At 40.1% G+C, this 26,239-nt stretch overlaps 3 protein-coding genes across 3 annotated transcripts; 2 read left to right on the forward strand and 1 right to left on the reverse strand.

Moving 5' to 3' along the window:
* Window positions 1–4,132: 4,132 nt before the first annotated feature.
* On the forward strand, window positions 4,133–5,484 carry LOC143607774 (uncharacterized). The gene is made up of 2 exons (XM_077083097.1): window positions 4,133–4,726; window positions 5,479–5,484. Exons 1-2 carry the CDS (start codon window positions 4,133–4,135, stop codon window positions 5,482–5,484), a joined length of 600 nt encoding a protein of 199 aa, XP_076939212.1.
* Window positions 5,485–18,118: 12,634 nt separating this feature from the next.
* LOC143607553 (uncharacterized) lies at window positions 18,119–19,268 on the forward strand. Its single transcript, XM_077082958.1, has 2 exons — window positions 18,119–18,835; window positions 18,908–19,268. Exons 1-2 carry the CDS (start codon window positions 18,704–18,706, stop codon window positions 19,250–19,252), a joined length of 477 nt encoding a protein of 158 aa, XP_076939073.1. The 5' UTR covers window positions 18,119–18,703; the 3' UTR covers window positions 19,253–19,268.
* A 298-nt stretch (window positions 19,269–19,566) lies between these two features.
* On the reverse strand, window positions 19,567–24,446 carry LOC143608000 (putative AMP deaminase). The gene is made up of 18 exons (XM_077083228.1): window positions 24,073–24,446; window positions 23,351–23,535; window positions 22,773–22,977; window positions 22,514–22,692; window positions 22,377–22,428; window positions 22,168–22,295; window positions 21,894–22,073; window positions 21,761–21,828; window positions 21,540–21,682; window positions 21,280–21,455; window positions 21,035–21,175; window positions 20,806–20,958; window positions 20,655–20,708; window positions 20,463–20,573; window positions 20,216–20,389; window positions 20,041–20,121; window positions 19,858–19,956; window positions 19,567–19,772 (listed from the first exon to the last, which is right to left on the reverse strand). The coding sequence occupies exons 1-18, from the start codon at window positions 24,437–24,439 to the stop codon at window positions 19,704–19,706; spliced, it is 2,565 nt and encodes an 854-aa protein (XP_076939343.1). The 5' UTR covers window positions 24,440–24,446; the 3' UTR covers window positions 19,567–19,703.
* Window positions 24,447–26,239: the final 1,793 nt, after the last annotated feature.

The raw sequence follows: 26,239 nt of genomic DNA on the forward strand, positions 1-26,239 counted from the left end.
TTTCCACCACGGAACACCTTTGACCATTATCTCCGATCGTGATGGTCGGTTTACCTCTCATTTTGAAATTCGTTTCAAACCGCCTTGAGTACCCATATTGATCTAAGCATCGTTTATCACCCGCAAACCGATGGTCAATTTGAGTGGAGAATTCAAACTCACAAATATATGTTCCGCTCTTGCGTGCTAGATTTTGGTGAAAATTGGGAAACTCACTTACCACTTGTAGAGTTTTCCTACAATAATAGTTTTCACACTAGTATTGGCATGCCACCCTTCGAAGCTCTCTATGGCCGAAAATGTCATTCACCGATTTGTTGGAACAAGATTCGTGAATCGCAAATCACCAGCCCAAGCTTGTTCAGGAAACTTGTGATCGGATCGCTCTTATTCGTTAAAACCTTCTTGTTGCTCGTAACCATCAAAGGAGTTAAGCCGATAAGCGCCGCTAACCACTCAAGTTTAATGTTGTTGATCAAATCCTCCTCAAAATATTCCCAAGGAAGGGGGTAGTTCGTTTTGGCAAAAGAAGCAAGTTATATCCTCGATTCGTTAGTCCAATTAAGATCGTTGAAAGGTTTGGTAGAGTTGTATATTGACTCGATCTCCCTGAATATCTCTCTAACGTTCGTTCGACTTTTCACGTTTCCAATCTCAAGAAGTTCTTAGCCGAGGTGAATCTCAACATCACCTCGACAAAGTACAAATTGATGAATCTATGCATGTGAGATCATGGATCGCATGGATAAAGAAACCAAACGAAGCCGCATATCGCTTGTCAAGTTTCGTTGGGAATCAAAACAAGTCCCCGGAATCACATTGGAGCTAGAATATGACCAAGTACCGCACCTCTTTGTTACGGCTTAATATCTAATTTCGGGATGAAATTTCCAAAATTGGGTAATGCTATAACATTTCGGGTTTCTCTTTTCCTTTTGTTTGTAATCTTTACCCAACCCGATTTGTATTCGGATAATTCGTCAATAATATCCCGCACTTATTTAGTATATTTATTTCATTTAATTCCTTAATTTAAAATATTACTTGCATACTATACGATAAATTGATAATAACTTTGTGTATAACGCAATAACCCCCCCCCCACCCCCACCCCCCAAAATAACCTTTAAGCCACTTGTGCACCCAACTCCAAAGTCTAGAAATCTTTTAACAATTATTATACAAAATTAGTTTTCCACCACCCTCACCGTCGACACCGACACTGTACCCCCCCCCCCCCATATTTCTTCTTCCTTAATCCACGACCTATTCAAGGAAATCAAACAATTACAATCTTTTAGCAAGCTTAAACAGTCAACGGACTCTCTAATTGTAAAAATTAATAATCATTGACAGCTAACTGATTCATTTATGCGACTTTAACGAATTACGACTTATATGTCCTCACTACACTATATAATCACATCCATTTTGCAATTAACGAGTCCCACGCATCCCGTGGTATACCGACCTAAACCCCTCAATAAATTGTGTTCCAGAAGCCACCTAGCACCCCGGATGGTTTGTGTTCGTGAACGGAACCCTAATTCGCCATTCATCTTCAATTCGTTACCTTTTCAGGTAATTGAAATATGAATTTATTTCGTTTTAACTAGTAAATGTTAACCCCGTGTCAAATTTAATCAATGATGATCAATTTAAAAGAATCTGATCCTAGGGTTATGATTTGGGGAAGCACGAGAATTGGGTATTGCTTATAAAGTAGCTTTTCCATCTTATTTTAAAGTTAGACACATACCTAGTGGCAGGTACATGTTTGCCTAACACCGTGAACCGGCCATGGGCGTGGGTTCGAGTCCCTTAGACTGGGGATGAGATCAGAACAGTACCGGTACCAGGACGGTACCAGTATTGAAGGTAAAAATTCGGGAAATACCAGTCCCGTATCGTACCGGTACCGACACTCAAAAATTTGGTGCCGATTTTGCTCATCCCTACCCTAGACCATGTTTTTGGTGTTGTATTTTTTTTTAACTTTTTTTCTTGTTATATTATTATTACATATATATAATGCTTAATAAATATTATTTTAACAAAACCTAACCTTCTAACCTTCGATATAAGCCACTGTTTAAACATTTCATTTTAATACACGTTTATATACGTGTGTGTATATATAGTAATTATTGAAGTGTTTTGTTATCTTCCGATTAAATCTATTATAATAAACTATTAAAGCCGATATTAAGTCTTCGTAAAAATTACTTCAATAACAATAATATTTTTTTGTAATCTCGTTTACGGCCTTAATAAAAGAGATTTAACACATCATACGAATCCCAAATCTGTCATAAGTCTTATTATTTTAGTTACTTCGTTTATAATTAATTATACCTTTATAACTAGCAACTTTTGTCGACGTATCCCGAGGAGCTCGACCGTTTCCATCTTAACGTTTATCGTCATCTCGTCTTGTTAATCCACTCGATAAGGTGAGTAATTACAATCCCCTTTTTACTGCTTTATATTTTTGGGGTGTTATGTGTTCACAATTCAATTACTTTACTTTTCATAGTACAATTCCATTATTTACGTTTATATGGTATTGCTCAATTAGTTATACGTGCGAATATGACTATGTGTTTATTTACGAGTTATGGTTGTTCATATCTCATCCTCAACCTCATTTAGTATGATCATACGCAGCCGGAGTAACACGGACCGTTTGGGACGAGGGAAATTGTTTTTTTTTATTTTTTATTGTTACACTAGTTGTAGTGATTCATGTTTATCGCAAAGAATTGTCATTTTCAATTATTATATACTATATATATATATATATATATAAACCATGATTACTTTCTCAACTTAATATTGACAAACTATGTATTTTCACACATAACTCATATAGCTATATGGGATGAAGCAAATGATGGATTTTAGAATGGACCTTAGGTTGCATGTCGAATAAAGATTGATTTTTGTTTTAAATATTTAATTGCAATGTTATTCCCTTTGAGAACAATGTTATGATTTTGTGTACTTGATTGTTTTACGAAATAAATAATTTAGATATTGACACGTGTAATTTACTTAGTATCTTTCCAGTTATAATACAGATTATGTCACGCCCCGGCATGTTCCGCCGTAGGTTGTGGTGTGACAAGTGATTGATCACAAAATTGAGAAATCGAACGTGTAAAGCACCTTTTGTCCCATGGTGGGTGCCAAACTATTTTGGTCAAAAATTAACAAAGGATAATCTAGTAACCAAACTTTGATTATGAGGTAGGATTCTTGTATGTAGCAGGTGTAATAATATAATGATAATGCAAATAACACGATGATGTACGAGGAAAACCCTTTATCCTTAAGGATCGCCGGCACAAAACCTCGGGAGGAGGCTGAAAGACGACCTACCATAGACAATATTATTGATAAAACGAAATATTACAATTGGAAGTGTTTGATGCTATAGTTACAATAAAGTGTGTACGGGTGTGTGTTTGTGTCTTATGCGATCTAGACAACTTGTATATATAGTTACATGAGTTTCAACTAGCAATAATAAGTAACAATGAGCATTAATTGTCCTAGCGAGAATCCTAAGACTATTATAAATTGCATATGCTCATCATTAATCGCTTGTAAGTGCCTTCAATGTCTCTATGTTTTAATGGTTGACAAAGTCTTTAGTTGAATATTAATTGCTAGCATTTGCCTGCAAGACCAAGTAAATGATGAAAGGATAATAATGGTTAATAACGATACTTACTGAGGATATTGTCCTCTGTTTCTGTGATCTTAATACACTCGGGAGGATCCTTACGAGGATTCAGCCTGTCATGATCCTTGAGATTTTTACCCACAACACCGGCCATATTTTAATGGACGTTTTTAAAATTCTTAGATTCTAATGTACATTCTCTTTATTTTGTGAGGTCAAATTGAAATTTTCTTCCCCATTAAACAATTGACATGAGTGACATAAAAGTTATATGTAAAACGAAAACAACTAAAAAAAAGAAATAAATAATCTAGGGTGGAATTTGTAAATTCTCCAAATTGCCTTTATACTTGATATATATAAACCAAAAAGGTATTTATTGTGCAAATGCGAATATAACAACACATTCACATTACATACTTTGTTCTCTCTTTACGATCAAAAATGGAATTCTTTGAGAAAGCCGTGGCCGTTAGACTCAGAAGCCATCTCGACAAATACCTCGTTGCCGGAGACGACCATCAGTCCGTTCGACAAAGCCAAACCGCCAGTTCTACACCCTCAGCCCGGTGGCTGATCGAGCATGTCGAGTCAAACGGCCATGTCATACGTCTCAAAAGCTGCTACGGCCGTTACTTAACAGCCTGCAGCACGCCCGTGCTGTTAGGCACCACGGGCAATAAGATCATCCAATCGTTGACCGAAAACACCAGAGACTTGGCCATCGAGTGGCAGCCGGTCAGGGACGGCTTTCAGTTTAAGTTCAAGTCGTCGGTTGGGACCTATTTGAGGGCGAATGGAGCGATGCCGCCGTGGAGGAACACCGTCACGCATGACGGGAGCTTTACGAGCTCCACGAATAACTGGATTTTGTGGGACGTCGAAGCGGTAGACGTGGTGGAAGACGTCGACGGCGTTAATTGTTGTTTATCGATTGTTCCGAGTTTTCCGATGGTTGGAGATGAACTTTCCAACCGGGAAATTGCATCGCCGATATCCAGCTTCTCGCCTCCTACTCCCGCCCAGTTGATAAAGAAGGTATGTTGTTTATTCTTGTCTTTTTTAATTGGACGGGGCATGAGTTAAGAAGCTGGAATTATTGAAAACTTCCAGTTACTCTTTTACATTTAAAGTTTATTTACAATTAAATATTACCTTAATTCTCTTTTCTTAATGATAAGTATTACCTTAATTCATTTAAAATACTATTAACTAAAATTAAATGCAACATTTATTTTTAAAAATACACAGTTATTTAGAGAATTATAACAATAATTAGTATATATAGTTATTTTGTTTCAATAGAGAAAGTGTTTTTATTGTAGTAAAGTTTGCAATAATTACAACAAATCTCAACTCTATGATATACTTCATATATTTGTCCATTAAAAAGTTGTTAATTTATTTAATTTTGTTACAAATTTGAAAATACAACATAAGAAAAAGAAACGCCTTGTACATTTAGAACAATTTAATTTTTAAATTTTGATCACATTTCAAATCTAAATATATGGATGCTTTGGTTGACAAAACAAACATGGACAATACCTTATTGATGTTTGTCAAGAAAATAATGTGTTTAGAAACACTTATCGAACGAGATTTTATATTCATGTTCATTTGTTAAGGATATGAATGTTTTCATCAACGGTTCATGAACACAAACGAACCAAATAAAATCAGCAAAGCCTAGAAATTGAGATCATGTGTTCATCAATGTGAATAATGAGAAAGAAAACGAGAACAATACAAATAGCAATTTGATAATATGGTTTCTAATTTTATGTTAGAGATAATAAATTAAAGAATATAAAAATGTTTAGATTAAATAAATAAATGTACAGAAAAACTTTCATGAACAACATATACAAACGAATATTAACACATTGCCGAACGTTCACGGACACAATTGAATGAACGGGGTCTCTATTCATATTCGTTTGTTAACTAATCGAACGAAATGTCTTGTTAATGTTCGTTCATTTATTAAATGAACGAACTTTCGACTGAACGGTTCACAAACTATTCACTGAATGTTTGGTTCGTTTACAACTCTAATATAACTGTTAAACCAAACTATTTAGGTGGAAAGTTTAAAGAAATAGTTAATACTTAATAATTATATGATACCTTAGACCGGCTGTGGGGCGTTTTGCCCACCCAAAAGCCTCAAAGCATCCTTGAACATTGCCCTCAGGGTGCTTTGGGTTGAAAGTTGGTGATGGGTGTTCTGTTGGAAGCGTGGGATGGACGGGAAAGCAGGGAAGATGATTGGTAGGTTGGTTTAGTTGTGTTATTTTTAATAAAAAAATAAAATAATAATAATAATAATAATGAGAAAATGATTGTAAAGGGCTCTATTCACTACACTCATTTTTGTCAAAAAAAAACCCATTATGGTGACGTGACGTCATATTACACAAAACGGCCTCATAGGGGCTCTATCCACAACACACGGTCTTATATTAAAACTGTTTTTGATAGCATATTGTAAGAGCGGCAGAGCCATCTCTAAAAATCTTTTCAAATTTCTGGCTGGTGATGAGTTAAAAAATGGGTCTTTAGAATCGCGTTTTTAATTATGTGAAAAACAATTTGACAGTTTTACCAATTAAGTTGCATTTCCAAAGCTTAATACAGACAAAATCAACGAATAATAATAATAATAATGATGATGATGTTACTAAAATAACATACATATAAAACACAACTATAATTTTCTTTGTAAAAACAAAACCACCTATGGGATAACGTTTGGTTTCACTGATTAACATTTTTTTCCATTCACTAAAAAGTCATTTTGTAATTTTTTTTTGTTTAAAATCAAAATTATGTATAAAGAATATATACTTTTTCTTAACACTTAAGGGCATCCCTAGACCTAGGTCGATAGCTCTCCTCACCCTCCGTTGAGCAAGCCTTGTAGTGTGCAACATTATATTACTATGTCAAAGAATATAACCTTTCAATATCTCAATGCTCAACTCATCAGTTATACATTTATACAAGACTTAAAAACATCTCTCTCGTTTTTAAAAAAAGACCAATGTTTATTATTATCAGTAGAAAACATAAAACAAAAAACATTAACATAAGATTCCACAATGAGAAGACATAACGTGTGGATATTGAGATTGAGTTATTGGGCACTGAGATATCAAAATTCCGAACGGCAATGGTGGATGGTAAATAATATGATCTTTTTATCTTATTATTAGTGGGCCACTAAAATACCCACCTCTACAAATGCTCATCTTTTAGACTGTACCACTTTCTTAACATACTGTCGTGTGATTATGCTTTCTCCTAAAGAGCAAGTGGGATGGTAGGAGTAGGGATAGTGTGGTCATTTACATTTGCTCAATATTATCCCATAATATATTAAATAAATATTTTAATGATCAAATTTGAATATGCTTTGTTGTGTTTAATCTAGTGTTTCTATACTTTAACTACAATATCTTGTGTATGTCAAGATGGTTGTTTAATGTAAGGATGTGCAACAAACCGAAAAAGCAGATCCAGAATTAAAAAAATAATAATAGACAAAAAAGTCAAATAGAAAAACTGAACAAAAACAGAACTAAGAACCTAAGTTTTTGGTGTGGTTTTGGCCAAAACGACTCAAACTAAACCTTGCATACCCCTAGTTTAATACGGGGTAAGTTTAAGTAGAATAGATGGTTATAAAAACCATAAATATGTAAGTTTAATTAAATGATCTACATGAGATGGTTGGGTACAACATAGCCTCTCTTCTTTATCTAGCTATATCAGTGGTTCAGTGCTACGTACAAATTAATATATGTTTTATCAGTATTTACAAATATAACAAATGAATAATTTTTTGGAACTCTTGATTTTTTGGTCATCCAAAACTTAAAGTTTTGAAGACAGTGAGAATCAGATTCATGATAGCTTAGAAGTACCGAATAATGGACCAAACTTGACACCCTCCCTACCCAATTTAAAACGTTTGAAAACTTGAAATATTTAATATAGTATTTTAGGTCTTATTAGACAAGAAATTAAGGTGGGAGTGTCACTAAATGATTTATTTAAAAGATGAATTTATATAATTCTCTTTGCAAAATATATGGTAACCTATGGTTATCATAATAAAACTAAGAAAATAGTACTCTTTGCAAAATATATGGTAAATTAGATAAATTACAAATATGCAAGAGTATATAATATTTCACATGTATCATCTTTGACAACTCATTCTCATTTATGGGTCACTAGACGCTAGTCGGACAGTGAAGTTGAAACTAGCAATTAGTCGGGATTAACCGGATTGAAATTTATGTGTAATTTTGCAAATATACATATATAACCAAACTTTATATATATATATTTTATTTTGACCGATGTTGACAATATAGCAATGAGTCGGAGACTAATCGATTGGTTACGTGTGAAGGCAAAGCCAATTTGGTTGTGTTTGTAAACTTGTGAAGTTAATATTTGTTGAAGGTGTAGAATGGTAAAAAGTCATAGGTAAGGGCCAATTGCTTGATTTTAAAAAGTATATGGGCTTAAAAATCTGGTAGCCATTCGTGGTGGTTGCACATATATTCCATGTTTGACCCTGCGACATTTGTTATTAGAAGTTACGAGTTACGTCAGACATAAACAAGTTACATGTTTCTATGTTAATGTTTAAAAGATAGGTTTACATCGAAGAGAATCATCAAACCAAGATGATAAAAAAAAATTAAATAAGCATCTCAAAAACGTCAGATGTTTGTTTATAAAGCTAGCATACTAACACGAATATTTTTTATTAATTGCACGAGCTAGCCAGCAAGCCAAATAGCAACTAATGATCTCAAACATTTATTATTATATTTACGTAAATCTAGAATTACTTTTCTTTTTATTAACAACTAAGAAACATGTAACGTCAAAACTTTTCTAGGTAAATATTTTGGATGATCTATCCCGTTAAAAAATATATATAAATGTAACGTACATAATAATATTAATAATTAAATGCGCACCTACTAGGACTTACATCTTTGTATGAGGGGACCTAACAACACTTCACTCCATAACAATGACCTAAAAATCTGGACCAACAAACTAAAACATGCTTCACAACATTTATGGATATTAGTCTTTCATCTAACTTCCTAAATCTTTTTACTTCACACTTTTATAGGTATATTTTCTGATACAATGAAAACCTTATAAAGTATTTTGTATTACTAATCAACTCCTATTTATACGTATACAACTATTTATACGTATAGGTGAAGATCCTTCGTTGAAGAAACACTAATCGACCCCGGGCAGATTACGGATAATCTGGGGGTTAAATAGATGTTCCCCACGAGGGTTAGTTCCGGCAAAGATGGTTGTTCTTCTGATGACCTGCAAAACAGACACCGTGAGCTCGTCACTGAGAATGGGGGGTACCTCCTAGTGACCACCCTCCGGCGTGAGAATCAGACTAGATTGCTCTTGAATATAAGTGTATATTAAGATAAATGACTAGAGCAGATATCAGATAATATATGAAGATATAAGATGATGATACCGTTCCAAGGTTTTGGAGTATTTATAGCCGAAGGTAGGCTTCCAAGCAGGTACAGCCAGCTGTATAATATTCTTGTTCTGCCAACTGTGAGCTACGCACATGCCATGCTGGTGGTTGGTGGGTAGGCAGCGGCTGATAGTGACCAGGCCGGCTGTGTACTATTCCTGTTCCACCAACTGCAGGCTATGCACGTCCTCCGACAGGTTGGTGAGTAGGCAGCGGCTGATAGTGATACAGTACAAGAGCGTGCTGCTCGTCATACTGTTGTCAGTGAGCTGTCGTATCTTTGGTCAGATCTTTTGTCCATACCTCGTCAGGTACAGTACAAAAGATCCTCCAGTATCGTACGGACTGGCTCATTTAGGCGGGAGTTTTCCCGGCTTTGTGCGGGAGTGTTCCCGGCTTGCTCATCTCCTCTTCAGGTGACATTACTGAATTATTTGAGTTAAGTGCCTTGTGCGTGTAGCCTTGCTGCGCGGGTAGCCTTCCCTGATGGCTAGTATCCGTTGCTGCGGGAACAGGCGGAGTACGTCGACCATTGGGAGGCTTTTCCTGCGGGAACAGCTTGCGTACTGCGCGTAAGGACGTCACGTCTCTGAGCATGGTGGGTCCTGCGGATCCAGTTGGTTTCTGCTCAGACGTCTCTCTTCAAGGTTAGTCTTTGCGAGTTTAGCCTTCGCGCGGACGTCCCTGTTGCAGGTGAGTCTTGCGGGTTCAACTGCACAGACGTCTCTTTGAGGTGAGTCTTGCGGGTCCAACTGGGCTCTGCTGGGACCTACCTCTTCAAGTCCCCCCAGTCCAATGTTCTTCTCATGAATTGCTAATAAGTGAGGTGAACTTTTGGACTTAAGCAAAGGGTTTTGAAAAGGGTTTAGTTTTAAGGTTTTCCATGGGGATTCTTCCCGCGAAAGTCCTAATGTCACGCAGAAATTCCCGACTTTTCTGCCTGATCTTTGGGTATGATGCGGGTAGGTCTGTAACCTCCTCGCAAGTCAGGAGCGTTGAGTTCCACTTGTATAGATTCTCCATGAGGTTTTGGTAGTTTTGAACATAGTGATCAATTATGTTAAACAACCAATTCCATCTTGGAGCTTCACACAATCTAGTTCTCGACGTTCCCGCTATGCGGGGATGTTATTCCCGTTTCCGCAAGCATGGCCCAGAAGATCCTTCTTGGTTTCAATTCCCTGCGGAGTGCTAGGTATGTGAAGGGTTTTGCCTTGACACTGTACCCGCACTCGTCTTATAGTTACTTTACTTCCAAGGTATTCCTGGCTTCAATTCCCTGCGGTTGCTAAGTATGTGAAGGGTTTTGCCTTAGACACTGTACCCGCACCCGTCTTATAGTTACTTGGTTGCCAAGGTAAGGGGTATAGTCCCGCTTACTTTTGAATCTTTTTGAAATTTGAAGAGTTGGTGAAAGGATAAGATCAGTCCAAACTGTTGAAACGCCGTCCGACGGTTTCTTCTGACAGTGTCAGGACGTGCAGGAAGTTATGGCGACGTGACAGCATATGGTCATTCCAGACGCTTTTTCAGGCGCGTGGGCGCGAGTTTTCGGGCGCGTGGCCGCGAAGTTTACGGCACGCGTCCTGTCAACAGCTGTTGCCAGCTTGCTTTTTCCACGTGTCATAGTTTCATTGGACCTGCGTTTTCCTCTCTCCTCCGCATTAAATTCATCGCATTCATTGCGATGAGTATATAAAGGGGGAGAGGGTGCAGCTTAATCCACACTTTCACTTCTCTCTTCTTCTTCTAAAAGATTTCCGGCGAATACTCTAACGTTTCCGTCGAGCATTCTCCTGAAGTTCTTCTTTACATCCCAAACATGTCTTCTCATGATCCTGAGGTTACTGTCGAGGAGTCCGATGTATACCTCGAGAATCCGTCGTCCACGTCGGACAAGGATGACAAGAGTACTGCTGGCGAGTGCCAGTGTGCTCTTCCGGTCGACCTCTATCAGTACGTCGTCAGGAAGTTCATGCTCGAGCCTTTCGAGCCTGAGTTTCCTGCATCTCATCAGACGGTGTACGATGCCCCCAAGGGCAAGATAGGGGTGTACGCTGCATTCTTCGTCTATTGGAATCTCAGGTTCCCATTGACGAAGTTTGTGTACCGTGTTCTGGAGAGACATTGTGTGCATCTGACTGAGGTACACCCAATGGCGATCGCCAAGATCCGCCATTTCGAGTGGGTGTGTCTCATTCTGGGTGTGGAGCCCCATGTTGACCGCCTGATGACCTTCTATTCCTGGAGGTGCATCCAGGGGTGGTATACCTTGGTCAATCGGATCAAGGGTTTGAAGATCTGCGCTACCGAGCGCAGTCTTCGATCTTGGAAGCGGGAGTTCTTCTATATCTCCGCTCGCGTCGTCCCCATAGCGATGACGTTCAAGAACGGGAGAGCTCTCCCGAACCTTCACGCCTCCAATTACCAGGAGGCGGAATGGCTCTCCAAGGTTTCCCGGATCCAGTCTCCGGTATACCGCTTTGCGGAGTCCGGGATGGTGATGCTCGGGATGAGCTGGGTGTGGAAGGAGGCGTCACAGATTCCCATCGTCCTCGAATACGGTTTGAACTCTGTCCCTTACGGTATGCTTCATATTATCCGTTAATTTATGGTTTTTGTTCTAACCGTTTTTTCTTTTTGTTTTCAGAGGGAAACGACTTGCAGTCTCTCCTGCAGCCGCGGGAGAGTGATGGTCCCGCTCGGATGGGTACTCGTGCTCTTGACGAGAACGAGTTGCCCATCCTTGCGCAGACTGCGGATCGGTTTGTGGAGGCCTACCCGCCAGGCCACGAAATACTGAGCGCCACGCGGCCAGGTAAAAGACTATTTAACCCTCACCCTCTGAATGCTGAAACCTCTGCTAGAATTCCTCTAATCTTGTCATCTTCTGATGAGGAATCCGCAGATGGTCCTTTTCTTGCGCGGAAGAAGGCTGCTGGCGGGAAGGGCAAGGCGAAGGTAGCCTCCACTGCCGACCAGGTGAACCGGTCTGAGTCGGAGACCAAGAGTGAAGAGGCGGCGGGGAACCCGGGTGGTGTTGCGACCACTGCTCTGGAGGTTGAAATGGCTGTCACCTCCGAGCAGCCCAGGACAACGACGGTGACCGGTACGAAGAGGCCGGCTCCATCGGGTTCGTCCCCGCCCGTTCGCACATTCAAGCTCAAAAGGACCCGTAAGTATACTTCCTTTATCTTAACTGCATAACTTTTCGCCATTATACTTATATATCTTCTTTGTGCAGGCGTGGATGCTACCGCATTCCAGGGTGGAGCGGGGAGGAGCACCTCCGGACCCATGACGGTAGGTTTGGTCAACCTACCTGAGGCGATGACCCAGGCGACTGCGCCTGCTTCAGTTGTTGGTTCAGTTGCTCACCCGGTTGAGCCAACTATTCCAACTGTGACGATGTCTCCGCCGGCTGTCAGTGCCATATTCACTGATTCCTTCACTGAGCCGGCGGTGAGTGTTTCTGTGGATTCTTCCACAGCCGCGGCTGCGGTTGTGAGTTCACCTCCGGTGAGTTCACCTCCGTTGGTTTCTACCACGGCGGCCTCCGCTATGCCTCCTCCGGCGCCGGCGACTACGGCCGGTCCTTCAGGTATGTCCAGGGTTGGGGCGTCAAGCCAATCTCTGCCTCCTTCCCATCTGCCTGACCTCTTGGATGAATATCCGTTAGGTTCGGGTGATGGGTTTGGCGGCTACAGGCCTGTCGTCGACCCTACAGGTGCGTAGGGTTACTTTGGCCTTTTATTATTTTATTTTATATATCATCTTTTCCTAACTGCTTTTTGCTTTTGCAGTGTCGGATTCCAATGAAGTGTATGTTCCACGATGGAACATCCGCCGAGGAACAACCCTTCGGATGCCTGTGGAATGCGTCGAGTGGGCGCGCCACGCCGCCCCAAGTGGGGCGCTGGGGGAAGCAATGTCAAGCTACCAGGAGGGTAGGCTGACAAATGAGCTCCGGATTCTCCTAGCCCGGATGCAGCCGCGCGTCGAGCTGCTTTGTCGTGAAAACGACAAGTTAAAGGCAGCTCGGATCCAAGAAGTAGCTCAGGCGCGGGCTGTCCGAGAGGAGAACAGGAGGCTCTCCGCTGTTGCTGCGGAGAAGGAGAAGGCCTTCAAGGCCCTCGAGGTTGAAGTTCAGGCCCGTCTCGAGGCCCGTTCCAAGGCTGCCCAAGCTGTTAACGAACAGCTTCGGCTGGCTAAGGAAACTGCACGGAACGCAACTGAGAGGGCCACCAAGGCTGAAGCTGTTGCTGAGCCTCTACGCCTCGAGAATGAGGAACTTAAAGCCAAACTAGAGAGGCTCCAATAGGCTCATGATGCCTTGGCCATGGAAGACGCCAAGAAGCTCCAAGAGATCTTGGACCAGAGGGGCGTGCTTGACCATACTGAGCGTAAGCTAAAGGGCGTCGAAGAGGCTGCGGCTAAAGAAGTGTTGCTTGCCAACCTTAACAAAAGTGAAGCCGAACGCGCCCGTAACCAAGCTCAAGCTGCCCTCCAGGAGGCTCTGGTTACCAAGGAATGGCTTCTACGAGAAGCGTTGTCGCAGGTAAGCTTAGCTTCATAATGTCTTCACGCTTTTCTTTATACTTAGAAAAGGTTTTGATACTTGTATTTTTGTTTTGTAGGTTGTGCATCGGGTCTTCACAGACACATCATATGACGATGCCATGAGCGCAGCCCTCAACGCTTCTCATGAGGATGGGGAAAAGGCTGGCTTCCTGCTTGGTCTAGGGTTCGTTGAGAAGGGCATCCCGCCTTCCAACTTCCCTTTATATGATGTGGATACCGAAGCTGCTTATGACCAAGCAGTGAACCAGTATGCTGCCTTCCCGCATCCAGTGGTGGAGAAGGTGAACGAAGTTGCTGCTGCTGATGATGGGTTAACCATTCTCAAGACCTTCCTTGAACCGCCACAGCCAAGTGATAGTACGGGTACAAGTGGGTTTGGAGGGAGTGGTCCTGAAGCTTGAACCTTTAGATCCCTTTCCACTGTTAGGATAGGTTTATGTTTTTGTATAGATTTACACTCTTGTAGGCGGGTAGATACCCGACCATTTTTGTAATACTTGAAATTTTATGGAATGTAAATCCTTTGTGCGGGTAGGACCGTCACTCTTGCTTTATAAACGTTATACGACTTGCTCATGCATATTATAGTTTAATTTGGCACTTGTTTTTCCGCATAAACAATATATGATTCGCTTGTGCATACTTTAGTTTAACTTAGCAATTTCTTAAGTACTTTGAATAAGTTAACCTATCAACCTGGCAGATAATAGGTTAAAGTTTTGCTTCCTCTTTCGTGATTGTGCGGGTAAGACCGTCACTTGCACTTAGTAGGATGGCTAAACTTTACCTATATCTGACCTGCATGGAGGTTTTCCTCATTTTTTCCTTGAAGATATTTTCTAAGTGTTCTGAATAAGTTAACCGTTCGTCGCGCGGTTGTCAATAGGTTAAAGTTCAGTTTCCTCTATCATGATTTGTGCGGTTAGGCCCGGCACTTTCATTTAGTGGGATGACCGAACTTCACCTATGACTGACCTGCGTGAAGGTTTGCCGTTTTTTGTGTTTATGCGGGTTTTGCCGCTTTCCACACGCAACGATTTCTTCACACTTATTTATGCGGTGAAAACCGGCATCAGTGTTTTGAATAAATTAATCGTTCGACGCGCGGTTTTCAGTAGGTTAGTTCGGTGTCCTCTATCATGATTTGTGCGGTTAGGACCGGCACTTTCATTTAGTAGGATGATCAAACTTTACCTATGACTGACCTGCGTGAAGGCTTTCCTTATATTTTCTTTAGAAATTTGTCGTTCTGTGTTTATACAGGTTTTGCCGCCTTCCACATGCAACGACTTGTTTTCCCACTTATGTATGCGGTGAAGACCGGCATATCAGTGTGGAAAGTTCATTAAGTATAAATGTAAAACCATCAGCGTCAATGTGATAAGGAGAATCATTTCCATTAGAAGTGGCTCTGGGCCTTTTCTTTTACAAGTTTGGAATTGATCTACATGCAGACTGTGTAATTGAGCTCCCTTCCATGTTCTTGGGAGTGTCATCGAGCCTTTCGAGCCGATATGCACTTGGTTCGGAATCTCGTTGTTTACGCAGTATGTAGCCTCCGACATTGAAGCTGCAGTTTTATTCGTGTTTTCCCCAACTGGGGTTCTACACGCATTAGCCTGCTCAGCGTTCATAACGCCACGAGGTGCGTGAGCGTCCCATCTCTGACAAATGCTTCGACGATGTCCTTCAAGTCTACGCATACCTCGGTGTTGTGGCCTCTTGTCCTGTGGAAGTCACAGAATTTGCTTTGATCAGCGTTGTGACGCTCTCGGATTATTGGAGCCTTTGGCCATGGGAGTCTCTCGGTGTCGAATACCTCGGTGACGCTTTTGGTGAGTGGCGTCCATCTGGAGTTCCGGTTTGACGACGGCATGTTATCCTTTCCGCCTAACCGAGGGTGCGAGCCGGATGAGGTGTCAAAGTTTACCCTTGACTGCCAAATGCCTAGCTTCCTCTTTTTGTTTAGTCGGGCGGTAAGGACATTGTTTTCTCTTGTTTTCTGGGTGTAGAGGTTTGTGCTCTAGGGAAGATCTCTACCCAGTTGCTTTTCCGTTTCCGCGAAGCGTTTAGCTGCTGTCATGATGGCATCCCATGTGGATGGCATGCCATCTTTACCCGTTAAGGTGCGGATGAGCTCTGGGTCTTTTGTGCCCTGGATGAAAGCAGCGCGAACAAGATCTTCGCTAATACTACCCAGACTTAGCTTCTTTGAGTTGAAGCGAGTGATGAAGTCTAGCAAAGATTCATCTTCCTCTCGAATGCAATTGAGGATTGTCCATTGCTCTTCGGTATACTTTCTTTGTTGGCTGAAGTGTTGGCTAAACTTCTGTTGGAAGTCTGCCCAATCGTAGATGTGGTGGACAGGTAGACGGTCGAACCACGCTCTGGCTGCTCCAACCAGCGTCATCTGGAACATATAACACCACGTGGGTTCCGTCCAGTTGCTGACGGTTGCCCCCACTATGAATCTGTTCAAATGATCGTCTGGGTCGGATATACCATCATAAGTGCCGATGTTGGACATCTGTTTGGCACTTCTTGGGGCGATTGCTTCCGCAATGTCCCTTGCAAACTTGGAGGTTCCCGCATTTGCAGCGGTTGGTCTGAAGGTTTTAGAGAAGTCACGTGGGTTTCCACCCGCGTTTTTTGGTTTGAAGGTTTCTCCAAAATTCCTTCTCGGTTGGAAGTCCGTTTCCTTACGCTTCCCTTTCGCCCTATGGCGAGGGTTTGCGTCGGTGTCGGATTCCTCCGAATCATCGTCCAAGTACTCGCACTCATTGCTCATGTTGAGCTGTTGAGTGCTTCCGAATTCGTCAGCCTGTTGGAGTGAACGCAAGCGTTCATCCAACTCAGCTTGGAATTCCTTCTGACGTGCTTCGGCCCACGCTTTAACTTGATCGAGTGTTTGGCGGGGGAGCCTCGTCTGTTGTCTCTCCAACTGGGTATTGGTGAATCCCAGTGAAGGATTGTTTACTGCACTTGCCCCGGCTCGGGTAACCGGGGTAGTGTTCGTAAAATTTACTGCACTTGCCCCGGCTTGAGTAACCGGGGTAGTGTTCGTAAAATTTGTGTGCTCGCCGGTGTTCCTCCCAGTAGCTGGGGTTGTGATTACCGGGATTTCTTGGTCACTCGCTGGCTTTGGCAACGGAGTAACCTTAACCATCTTTCCAGAAGTTTGAAAAAACTGAATGAAATAGTTCTAGCTTTTATGCACGGATGGCGCCAATGAAGAAACACTAATCGACCCCGGGCAGATTACGGATAATCTGGGGGTTAAATAGATGTTCCCCACGAGGGTTAGTTCCGGCAAAGATGGTTGTTCTTCTGATGACCTGCAAAACAGACACCGTGAGCTCGTCACTGAGAAGGGGGGGTACCTCCTTGTGACCACCCTCCGGCATGAGAATCAGACTAGATTGCTCTTGAATATAAGTGTATATTAAGAGAAAATACTAGAGCAGATATCAGATAATATATGAAGATATAAGATGATGATACCGTTCCAAGGTGTTGGAGTATTTAAGCCGAAGGTAGGTTTCCAAGCAGGTACAGCCAGCTGTATAATATTCATGTTCTGCCAACTGTGGGCTACGCACATGCCATGCTGGTGGTTGGTGGGTAGGCAGCGGCTGATAGTGACCAGGCCGGCTGTGTACTATTCCTGTTCCACCAACTGCAGGCTATGCACGTCCTCCGACAGGTTGGTGAGTAGGCAGCGGCTGATAGTGATACAGTACAAGAGCGTGCTGCTCGTCATACTGTTGTCAGTGAGCTGTCGTATCTTTGGTCAGATCTTTTGTCCATACCTCGTCAGGTACAGTACAAAAGATCCTCCAGTATCGTACGGACTGGCTCATTTGGGCGGGAGTTTTCCCGGCTTTGTGCGGGAGTGTTCCCGGCTTGCTCATCTCCTCTTCAGGTGACATTACTGAATTATTTGAGTTAAGTGCCTTGTGCGTGTAGCCTTGCTGCGCGGGTAGCCTTCCCTGATGGCTAGTATCCGTTGCTGCGGGAACAGGCGGAGTACGTCGACCATTGGGAGGCTTTTCCTGCGGGAACAGCTTGCGTACTGCGCGTAAGGACGTCACGTCTCTGAGCATGGTGGATCCTGCGGATCCAGTTGGTTTCTGCGCAGACGTCTCTCTTCAAGGTGAGTCTTTGCGAGTTTAGCCTTCGCGCAGACGTCCCTGTTGCAGGTGAGTCTTGCGGGTTCAACTGCACAGACGTCTCTTTGAGGTGAGTCTTGCGGGTCCAACTGGCCTCTGCTGGGACCTACCTCTTCATTCGTAGTCGCGTAACGTTGCCGAAAACCCAATTCCAAACTAAACTCACCAAATTCACATCCTACACTTGTCATTCTCTATCACACAAAATACCACATTTCCACTTACATCGACCAACAAAGTTCATCAAAAAGACCCATATGATCCAACAAGAGTCCGAACCGCCATCGATGGACCTCCTTCGCACTGCCAAGGTGGTCCGGTTAAGGAGCCACCATGGTAAATTCCTCCACGCCAACAACGACCAAGAATCCATCTCCCAAGATCGTCATGGCACCGCCATGAACACCCATTGGACCATCGAGTTGGTTGATAACACACCCGACAACATAACCATTGTCCGCCTCAAATCATGCTACAATAAATACCTAACTGCCTCAGACCATCCTTTCTTATTTGGGTTGACCGGAAAAAAAGGTGGTCCAGTCCGTGCCACCCCGCCTCGACTCATCCGTGGAGTGGGAGCCGATCAGGGACGGGAAACAAGTGAAGCTTAAAACAAGATATGGACACTACTTGCGGGGCAATGGTTGGCTGCCACCGTGGAGGAATTCGGTTACTCATGACATACCGCACCGAACTGCCACCCAAGATTGGATTATGTGGCATGTCGATGTCGTGAGTAACATCGACCAATCAATGCAGTTGGTTCCTTATTCGGATTCGTTTGCTTCAGAATCAAACTCACCAATAAGTAGTTGGCCAAAGTCCCCAACTTCATCTAATCATGAGGTATAAACTTACTTTGAAGAAATATTATTCATCATGAAGGATTATTGTTTATTTATTTTTTCATTTCTGTAGCTGATCGATTCACCACTTAAGAGGGAGGAAGGGCGTGCAATACATTATCGTGTGGTCTCGGACAATGTTGGGGAAACCGATGAAAATGGACAAGGATTTTGCATTAGCTTCAAAGGAAACGAGGTCAACGAGCTGACTCGGATGTTAGAGGAAGAAACGAGGCTACACAACATAACGGTGTGTTCTCAAAGTCCGTTAGACGGGAAGCTTTACCCGCTTCGTTTACAGCTTCCGCCTAATAATGTCACCATGAAAGTTGTGGTGGTTCAAAACTCTAGTGAAGGTGAGAAACAATATCGCTTCAAGGTTCGAAGCTCTTCGAGATCTTTTGGCGGGTACTTTTGAGTTCTAACAACAAGCCAATCAATAATTGTGACACGGATGAATTTGGGTACTTTTGAGTTCTAACAACAAGCCAATCAATAATTGTGACACTGATGAATTTGATTGCTTTGTTAGCATGCTGCATAGAGTTATTATCAGGAATAATGTTATTAACCGGCGACTTCATAAACCTCGATCAACATTCGAGTTGCGAGTCCGTAATAACACCTCTAGATTGTGTAATGATGCATTCAGTTTAAACTTTAAATGAGTTTGTAACATGTAAGTTTCTAATTTGGCACTTGGCAGTGCATTTGGAGTTATTTGAATCTATATTGAAAAGCAATACGACTTCAATATATCTTTACTAAAACCTTATCGTTGGCCGTGGATAGTCATCAAATCCTCAACAAAAAGACAACTAGAGAGTGCAATACAACCTTAAACAACATTGCATCCAGACATCTAAACCTTAAAACTCGACATCTTGAGGTAGCCTTGCTCGTCCTGCATACACGTACTGCATTTCCTCGGTCCATGTCTGCAAAAACCTCAAAATTATCACCAAAACCAAGACAAACGACTATATTTTTATTAAAATACTATGGAAAAAAATTGAAGTTTACTTGATGGCGGAATGCAATCCTCATTCGTGGCACATTTGTCTTTTGTATGTCGTTTCCTTCGGGTCCTCGCTTGTAATACTTACTTCCAAGCCAATGCGCCTACATATGAACACAATGACATGAAAAACAACGGTTTACATTAACAGAAGGCATAAACGTCATTAGTATTCATCTTAATATTACCTTTGCTGCATGTGAGAATCCGGACTGGTAAACAGAGTTTCTTGCAATCTCACAAAGGTCACAAGAACTTAGCTTCCAAACCTAAAAACCACAATTATGTAACCCGTTAAGAAAGTAACCGATTTGACCTAAACGTGTGTTGATATTTCACCAGCCCAGCCATGGGCCCACTTACCTTGGCAGCAACACCATACTCCTCCACTAGAGGTTCTTTTGTTAGATGAATTTGTAACGGGTCATCAGTCGAGAGTGAAACGTTCAAGCCACGTTGAAAGAATACGGGGAACGGGTTGCGATGATAGTCCAAGAAAAGGGAATTGTTGCTCAGTGGAGACATAGCCAATCCGATCTAAAGCAAAAAGGGTAATTAATAATAATGTTTGAAAAAGGTTAGTTTAGTCATTAACGAGTCACTGGCTAACCTGAGCAAGGTAGTACAAATACTGCAATACAGGAGATTTTCGTAAATTAATCCCGTGTGAAATATTGTGGCATAGAAGAAATCCAGCTGCTAAATGGTCGATATCGCCCGCCTGCAAATTATTTTACATCAAACAAAATCTAGCTCCATAAAGAAACGGAGATAAACATAAAGTTAATAGTAAGTTAATAACCTCTCCACAATGAGGCCGCAATTTAATTGTTGAAAGTCCTTTAGATTCACGAAGCTGAAGAAATAGAGAAGAAATAGAAACGAACTAAATAAGCTCTGAATTTTTATAAGCTTAAAAGAATTTAAAATAATGTAAGCGAAAAAAGACAAACCTTATTAAGGGTGTACAAATTCGCATAGCAGTAATATGCATAATAAGAGTATGCAGGATTGAAGTCGTTTGTCCATTCAGCTGGTGTTGGCATGTGCTTAGTGGGCCGTCTTTCGGGCTTGCTTTCATCATCCACAAGATCAAGCCCAACAACCTGTTACCAAAGAACGCTTGTAACATAGAATTATAGAAACCAAACATTGTATTTAATACAAAAATGTTATTTTTACCTGCTGTAAGAAGATATGTAGTTGAGGATGAGATTTTGGATCAACTGTGACTTCAAAAAGGGGAATAAACACGTTGTCAAAAATATTCTGAAAGGATGTCACTGTTCCCATGCTCTTATATATGTTATATAACCGTGGAAGCTGAAAAGTGAACGCCATAAATATATCAACAAAAAAATATGCACCGAGAGTTTTTAACTTAAATATATATATATATATATATATATATATATATTGATACATACTTGAATTAGCCAAACGGCGTTTTCACTATAAATTGAATTGTTGATGAACCAACTAGCCAACTGATCCCACTCGCTTTGCTTCCTTCCATATATAGACACTCTATACTCTGCCACCTGGTATTTACTAGCGTCAAGATCTGATAAAACTTGCTTTGTTAATTCTCCCAAGAAACGACCTGAAATTACATAATTTTATAAGTTATAACAATATATTTGTTTGCAATATGCACATAGTGTTGACTTTTTAACATCAAACGAACCTTGAATCAAATTGTCTTGTTTTAAAAAGATTTCTCTAAGTCGACTCTGTCCACAAGGATTGTATTTGAGGTTGAATTTGTCAAACCGGTGAAATGTACTCTTGTCAGCATGAACATCCAATAAGTCAACATTAAGGTCATACCTAAAGTCAACTTTTAATCATATAAAGGAAACACTTAATAAGGTAAAAATGCAATAAAGATACAAACTTTCCACCAACCCGGTTAAGTCTAAGCTCTCAAAAACTTCTTTCAGTGTAAGATATTGTCCATCACGAAATATGACAACCTGCAAAAAATTTCTATGTTATCCTTTATAAGCTAGAAACTTTTATTTCAAATTCTGAAGCTTACCTCATCGGGTTCTTTTCTTAATTTATGTTTAATAAAACGAAGAAGGTGTTTTTGGTTCATGCAAGCGGAATGATGAACGTGAGTGTCGACTTTTCTGATATTGTAAAAGTCACGATGGGGTGCACTTTTTTGTGCTAGAAACTCGCTATCTGCGTTCACTAACAGATGAAGACGGAATTTCTGCAAGGCGTTTAGTATAATAATATTAAAAGCACATCTAGAAACTCAAATGAATAAATAGCATGAAAACATTAAGAAAATCAGAGAACTTTACCTCCTCGAGAAATCTTAGTCGATGAAAACATGCAGAACGAACATTTCCAACAGAGATTATTTTGAGAACGTGATGCATGTCAGTGAAAAAAGTTGTTGCACTTGCAACAGGGAAAAGATCAACAGAATCTGAAAATATAAAAAAATGAACATGTTTGTAATGTAATCTTAGATTAATGTAAATGATAATGTTTTTTATGTTGGCCTTACCGTTCTCACTTGCATAAACATGAACAACTCCATCTTCCATTCTGAAGTGATGCTGCTTGCAATTTAGAGAAAAAAGATTAATCAATTCACGCATAAATGATAAAACGTTTTTATCAGAAGACATAAAGTCAGCTTACTTTAGTTGATTCAACAGGTTTAAACTGAAATGGATCAGTTTTAATATCAGATACACGGGACTCTGCTTCGTGTGATTGTGTCCATGGAACAATTTTTTCTCTAAACACGTATTTTTCTCTTAAGTCTAAGCATTCACGTATCATTTTCCTAACTTCTTCCTCTTCATGATTCAATGACTCTGAATTTCAAAAAATAAAGATCTTAATAGTGAAAAGGCTTACAATAAGTTAGATAAGTGGAATATGATGTTGAACATACCTTTCATCAAAGTTGCTTGTGGAAAAACTATGTTGGTGTCATTACTAGGAACATTCTCAGAAGTAAGTTCAGTTTTGTCAATGCCATTATTTTCAGTTGAATTGATTTCTTTTGTAACTTTCTTAGGTGAATTAGATTGATTACTGTTTCCGTTCTCAGCTTGTGGAAGAACCAAAGAAATATTCTGAATGCTCGAGTATATATCCTGCAACAACAAACCAACATACAAGTTAGAAGATCATAATAGTAAACGAAAGATGAATCTGCATAAAAGCAATAACATTTATTATTTAATAAGAGTATATAGACCACCCCATTAGTGTACACTAGTCCACATGTCACATCATATGGGCCATATGCCAAGGTGAAAAAGGTCATACGGGCCATGAGTTTGTCAATAGTCACATCAATCATTTATTTGTCAGTCAAAACATATGACCATTTTTCATCATGTCATACAGCCCATATGACCATTTTCACATGTTATACTGCCCATACAACCATTTTCACATGTTATACTGCCCATACGAACGTTACAGTCAGTAGTGTTTGTTTAAGTGTTCCTTTAGAGAAATTACATGTGCAGAAGAGCTTATGACGCCCTCGTCAAAGTACTCAGTGTCCTCCCCGACAGCAGTATCGGTCCCATCATCATCAGAATTATCAGCACCATCATATGCATAACTAGCAGGTGATCTTGGTGTATGGATTCTACCCAAAGAACCTACTCTAGAATTAGATTGATGATCATACTGATGTTCACCTGAACAACAAACATGAAACTTCAGTTCACTTTCATGAGCACATACTGATTTCATACCAACAAGAGCAATATTAGAATTTGGGCTGTAAACGAACTGTTTGTTTATTCTGGTTCGTTTAATAAATGAGTCAACATGAACAAGAAATTCCGTTTGATTAACTAAATGAAAAAACACTTACAGAGGCCATGTTCCTACAATTGTATTGGAGAAAGTTCAATAAGGCTTTCTTTTACGTCCATTTATGTTAGTTAATGTTTGTTCATTAAAGGTTTGTTATAATTTTTAGTGACTTTCCTAATCTTAAGCAAAAGTATTAACTACAAAAAAAAAAGATATATGAGTACCAAGTGATTAATTTATGTAAAACTAATATATGAATATGAATTTAAAAAAAAAACCGGTTGGGTTTGTTCACAGAGGCCTAATTAGAATAGTCAATCAGTAATTCATTAGTTGAGCTAAATAATCATTTACAATAAAACCTCTTTCAATTGATGAAATCCCTGATTAATATATAGAGAGAAAGTAAGACATACTTTGCCTCTGATTCATTCTGAGAGGCGGTAAATTATCCAGCACAACTTTCTCCAACGAAGCAGTCATCCAGTCGTTGGGCAACGAACACGACATACGGTGGTTATTCACCACATGATCACCACCTCCACCTTCGTCTACATCATCATCATCATCGTTATTATTATCATCATCATCTTCATCTGTATCAATAACATCTCCTCCGTGGTGAGGATAATTACGACGGAGGTTGATGAGGCGATCGATGACCTGATCGACGCTGCGTTTGTGGATGTAGAAAGCCGAGATCGCCATAACGGAGGCTCCGAATAAGGTAGCCAATGCGAAATGGATAGCTGATATAGAAGAAGAAGAAGAAGATGAGTCCATTATTATTATTATTATTATTATTATTATGATTCAGACAGACAGACAGACAGACAGAGGGTTTTGAGGGTTTTGTTTTTCGGAAGAAACTACACTACTTATACTGTAGATGCATTGTATTGGGCTTTTTTTTATTTAGGTACCCTGCTATAGGACCTACATTACATGGGCTTCTTTTCTTTTCTGGGCCAGAATAAAAGGTCAGCATACATTCATTTCGTCTTTATGTATTATTCATTTTCCATCTTTATTCAGCATTCCATCCAATCAATTGTCATATTCATTTGGTTCCGATGGTCTGTCTTGTCTACTCACTCCTCCATCTTTAATACATCCCTAAACTTCAAAGACCTTTTATCTGCATGGTTTTGTTTTATGTTTCATTTGGGTAGCTAATCTTTACAAAATAACATGCATGTTCCTTTGTAAAGACAACATAAGAAACCAACCTCATCTCGCTTAACTTGATTATTAATAATAGGTCTAAATTAATCGCTTAAATTGATTATGATGGTGTCGACCCATATTCTTTTTCCTAACGCTATGTGTTGCAGGCTAACTAAAAAGTGTATAACACCACCTAGACAATGAGTTTTAACTAACAAGCCATTTAACTATTACGTTGACTGTTAAATAATAAAACTAGTATTTGACCCCGCGCTTTGCGGCGGTGAAACCATTCGATCAACTAATTAGCCTACTTGTGCGTTGTGTTGGTACTCGGACGTGAAACCATTCAATCAACTAATTAGCCCATTTGCGTGCCGCGTTGGTACTTGTGCTTGTAATTCTTTTATCTCTAGCCTACCCACCATAACTATTGAAATTACATTTATTTAAAATAATCATGAATTAAATTAAAATTACAATACATGATAATTTTTTAAATAATTTGATGAATTTAAAGGCATGAATCAATTAAAAGAACCATTTATATAGAAATACAATCGATGAATTGATGAATCTTCTTTTATAAGTATGTTGTATGCTAGTTTTATGAGTATGACCATGTGCCAATGATTATTAGTTGAAGGAAACATAACAGAAAAAACTTTATGCATTAGCATGTTATACTATGTTGCATTAAAATACCAAACCAAAAGGAATAGTGATTATGTCTCACAAGGCAAATCTTCCTTTTAATATATATAATAATAAAAAATGAAAAAAATGATTAGGGGGTGGACCCCACAAAAATAGGAGAAACGGCTTGCTATTAGTTAATAGAGTGGCGCCCCTCCTACATAGCGTTCTTTTTAAAACCTCAAAGCACTATGTTATCATGGTTATGTGATTGCTTAATAACGCCCTCAAACAATCCATAACACATAGTGTAGTTGTTTCTTGGTAAAACACAGGTTCCTTAAAAATATTATAATTTTGATATAACAAATATAAAACTGAAAAGTAGTGATTACATCAAAACATAAGACAAATTTGTAACAAGCTGTGTCGTTACCTTCTTTTCCATTGCAAAACTCAATCTTTTAAAAACTACATTGGTTGATATTGGAGTCATACCATTACTATGCATGACCCGTTTGTCACACCTCGACTTAAGGCCTAGAAGTGTGACCACAATTGGTACATGTTCTGTAAATATATAAGAGTTGTGAGTTTGTTTTAGCGGAAATCTTTGTTTATAATAAAATATTAATTTATTTCGTAAACTTTTCGGATAATAATTACCCGAATGTTTGTTTTACAAATTCTTGTTTGATCTGTCTACAATATTAAAACTGAGACATCTTCATATAGCGAGCGTCTAACTCCATGAGTGTCTCTAATTCCTTGTTACTTGTG

This window comes from Bidens hawaiensis, unplaced genomic scaffold (assembly GCF_021521415.1).
Source record: "Bidens hawaiensis isolate Kalapana, Puna unplaced genomic scaffold, B.hawaiensis_p1.1 tig00002125_1, whole genome shotgun sequence".
NCBI lineage: Eukaryota > Viridiplantae > Streptophyta > Magnoliopsida > Asterales > Asteraceae > Bidens > Bidens hawaiensis.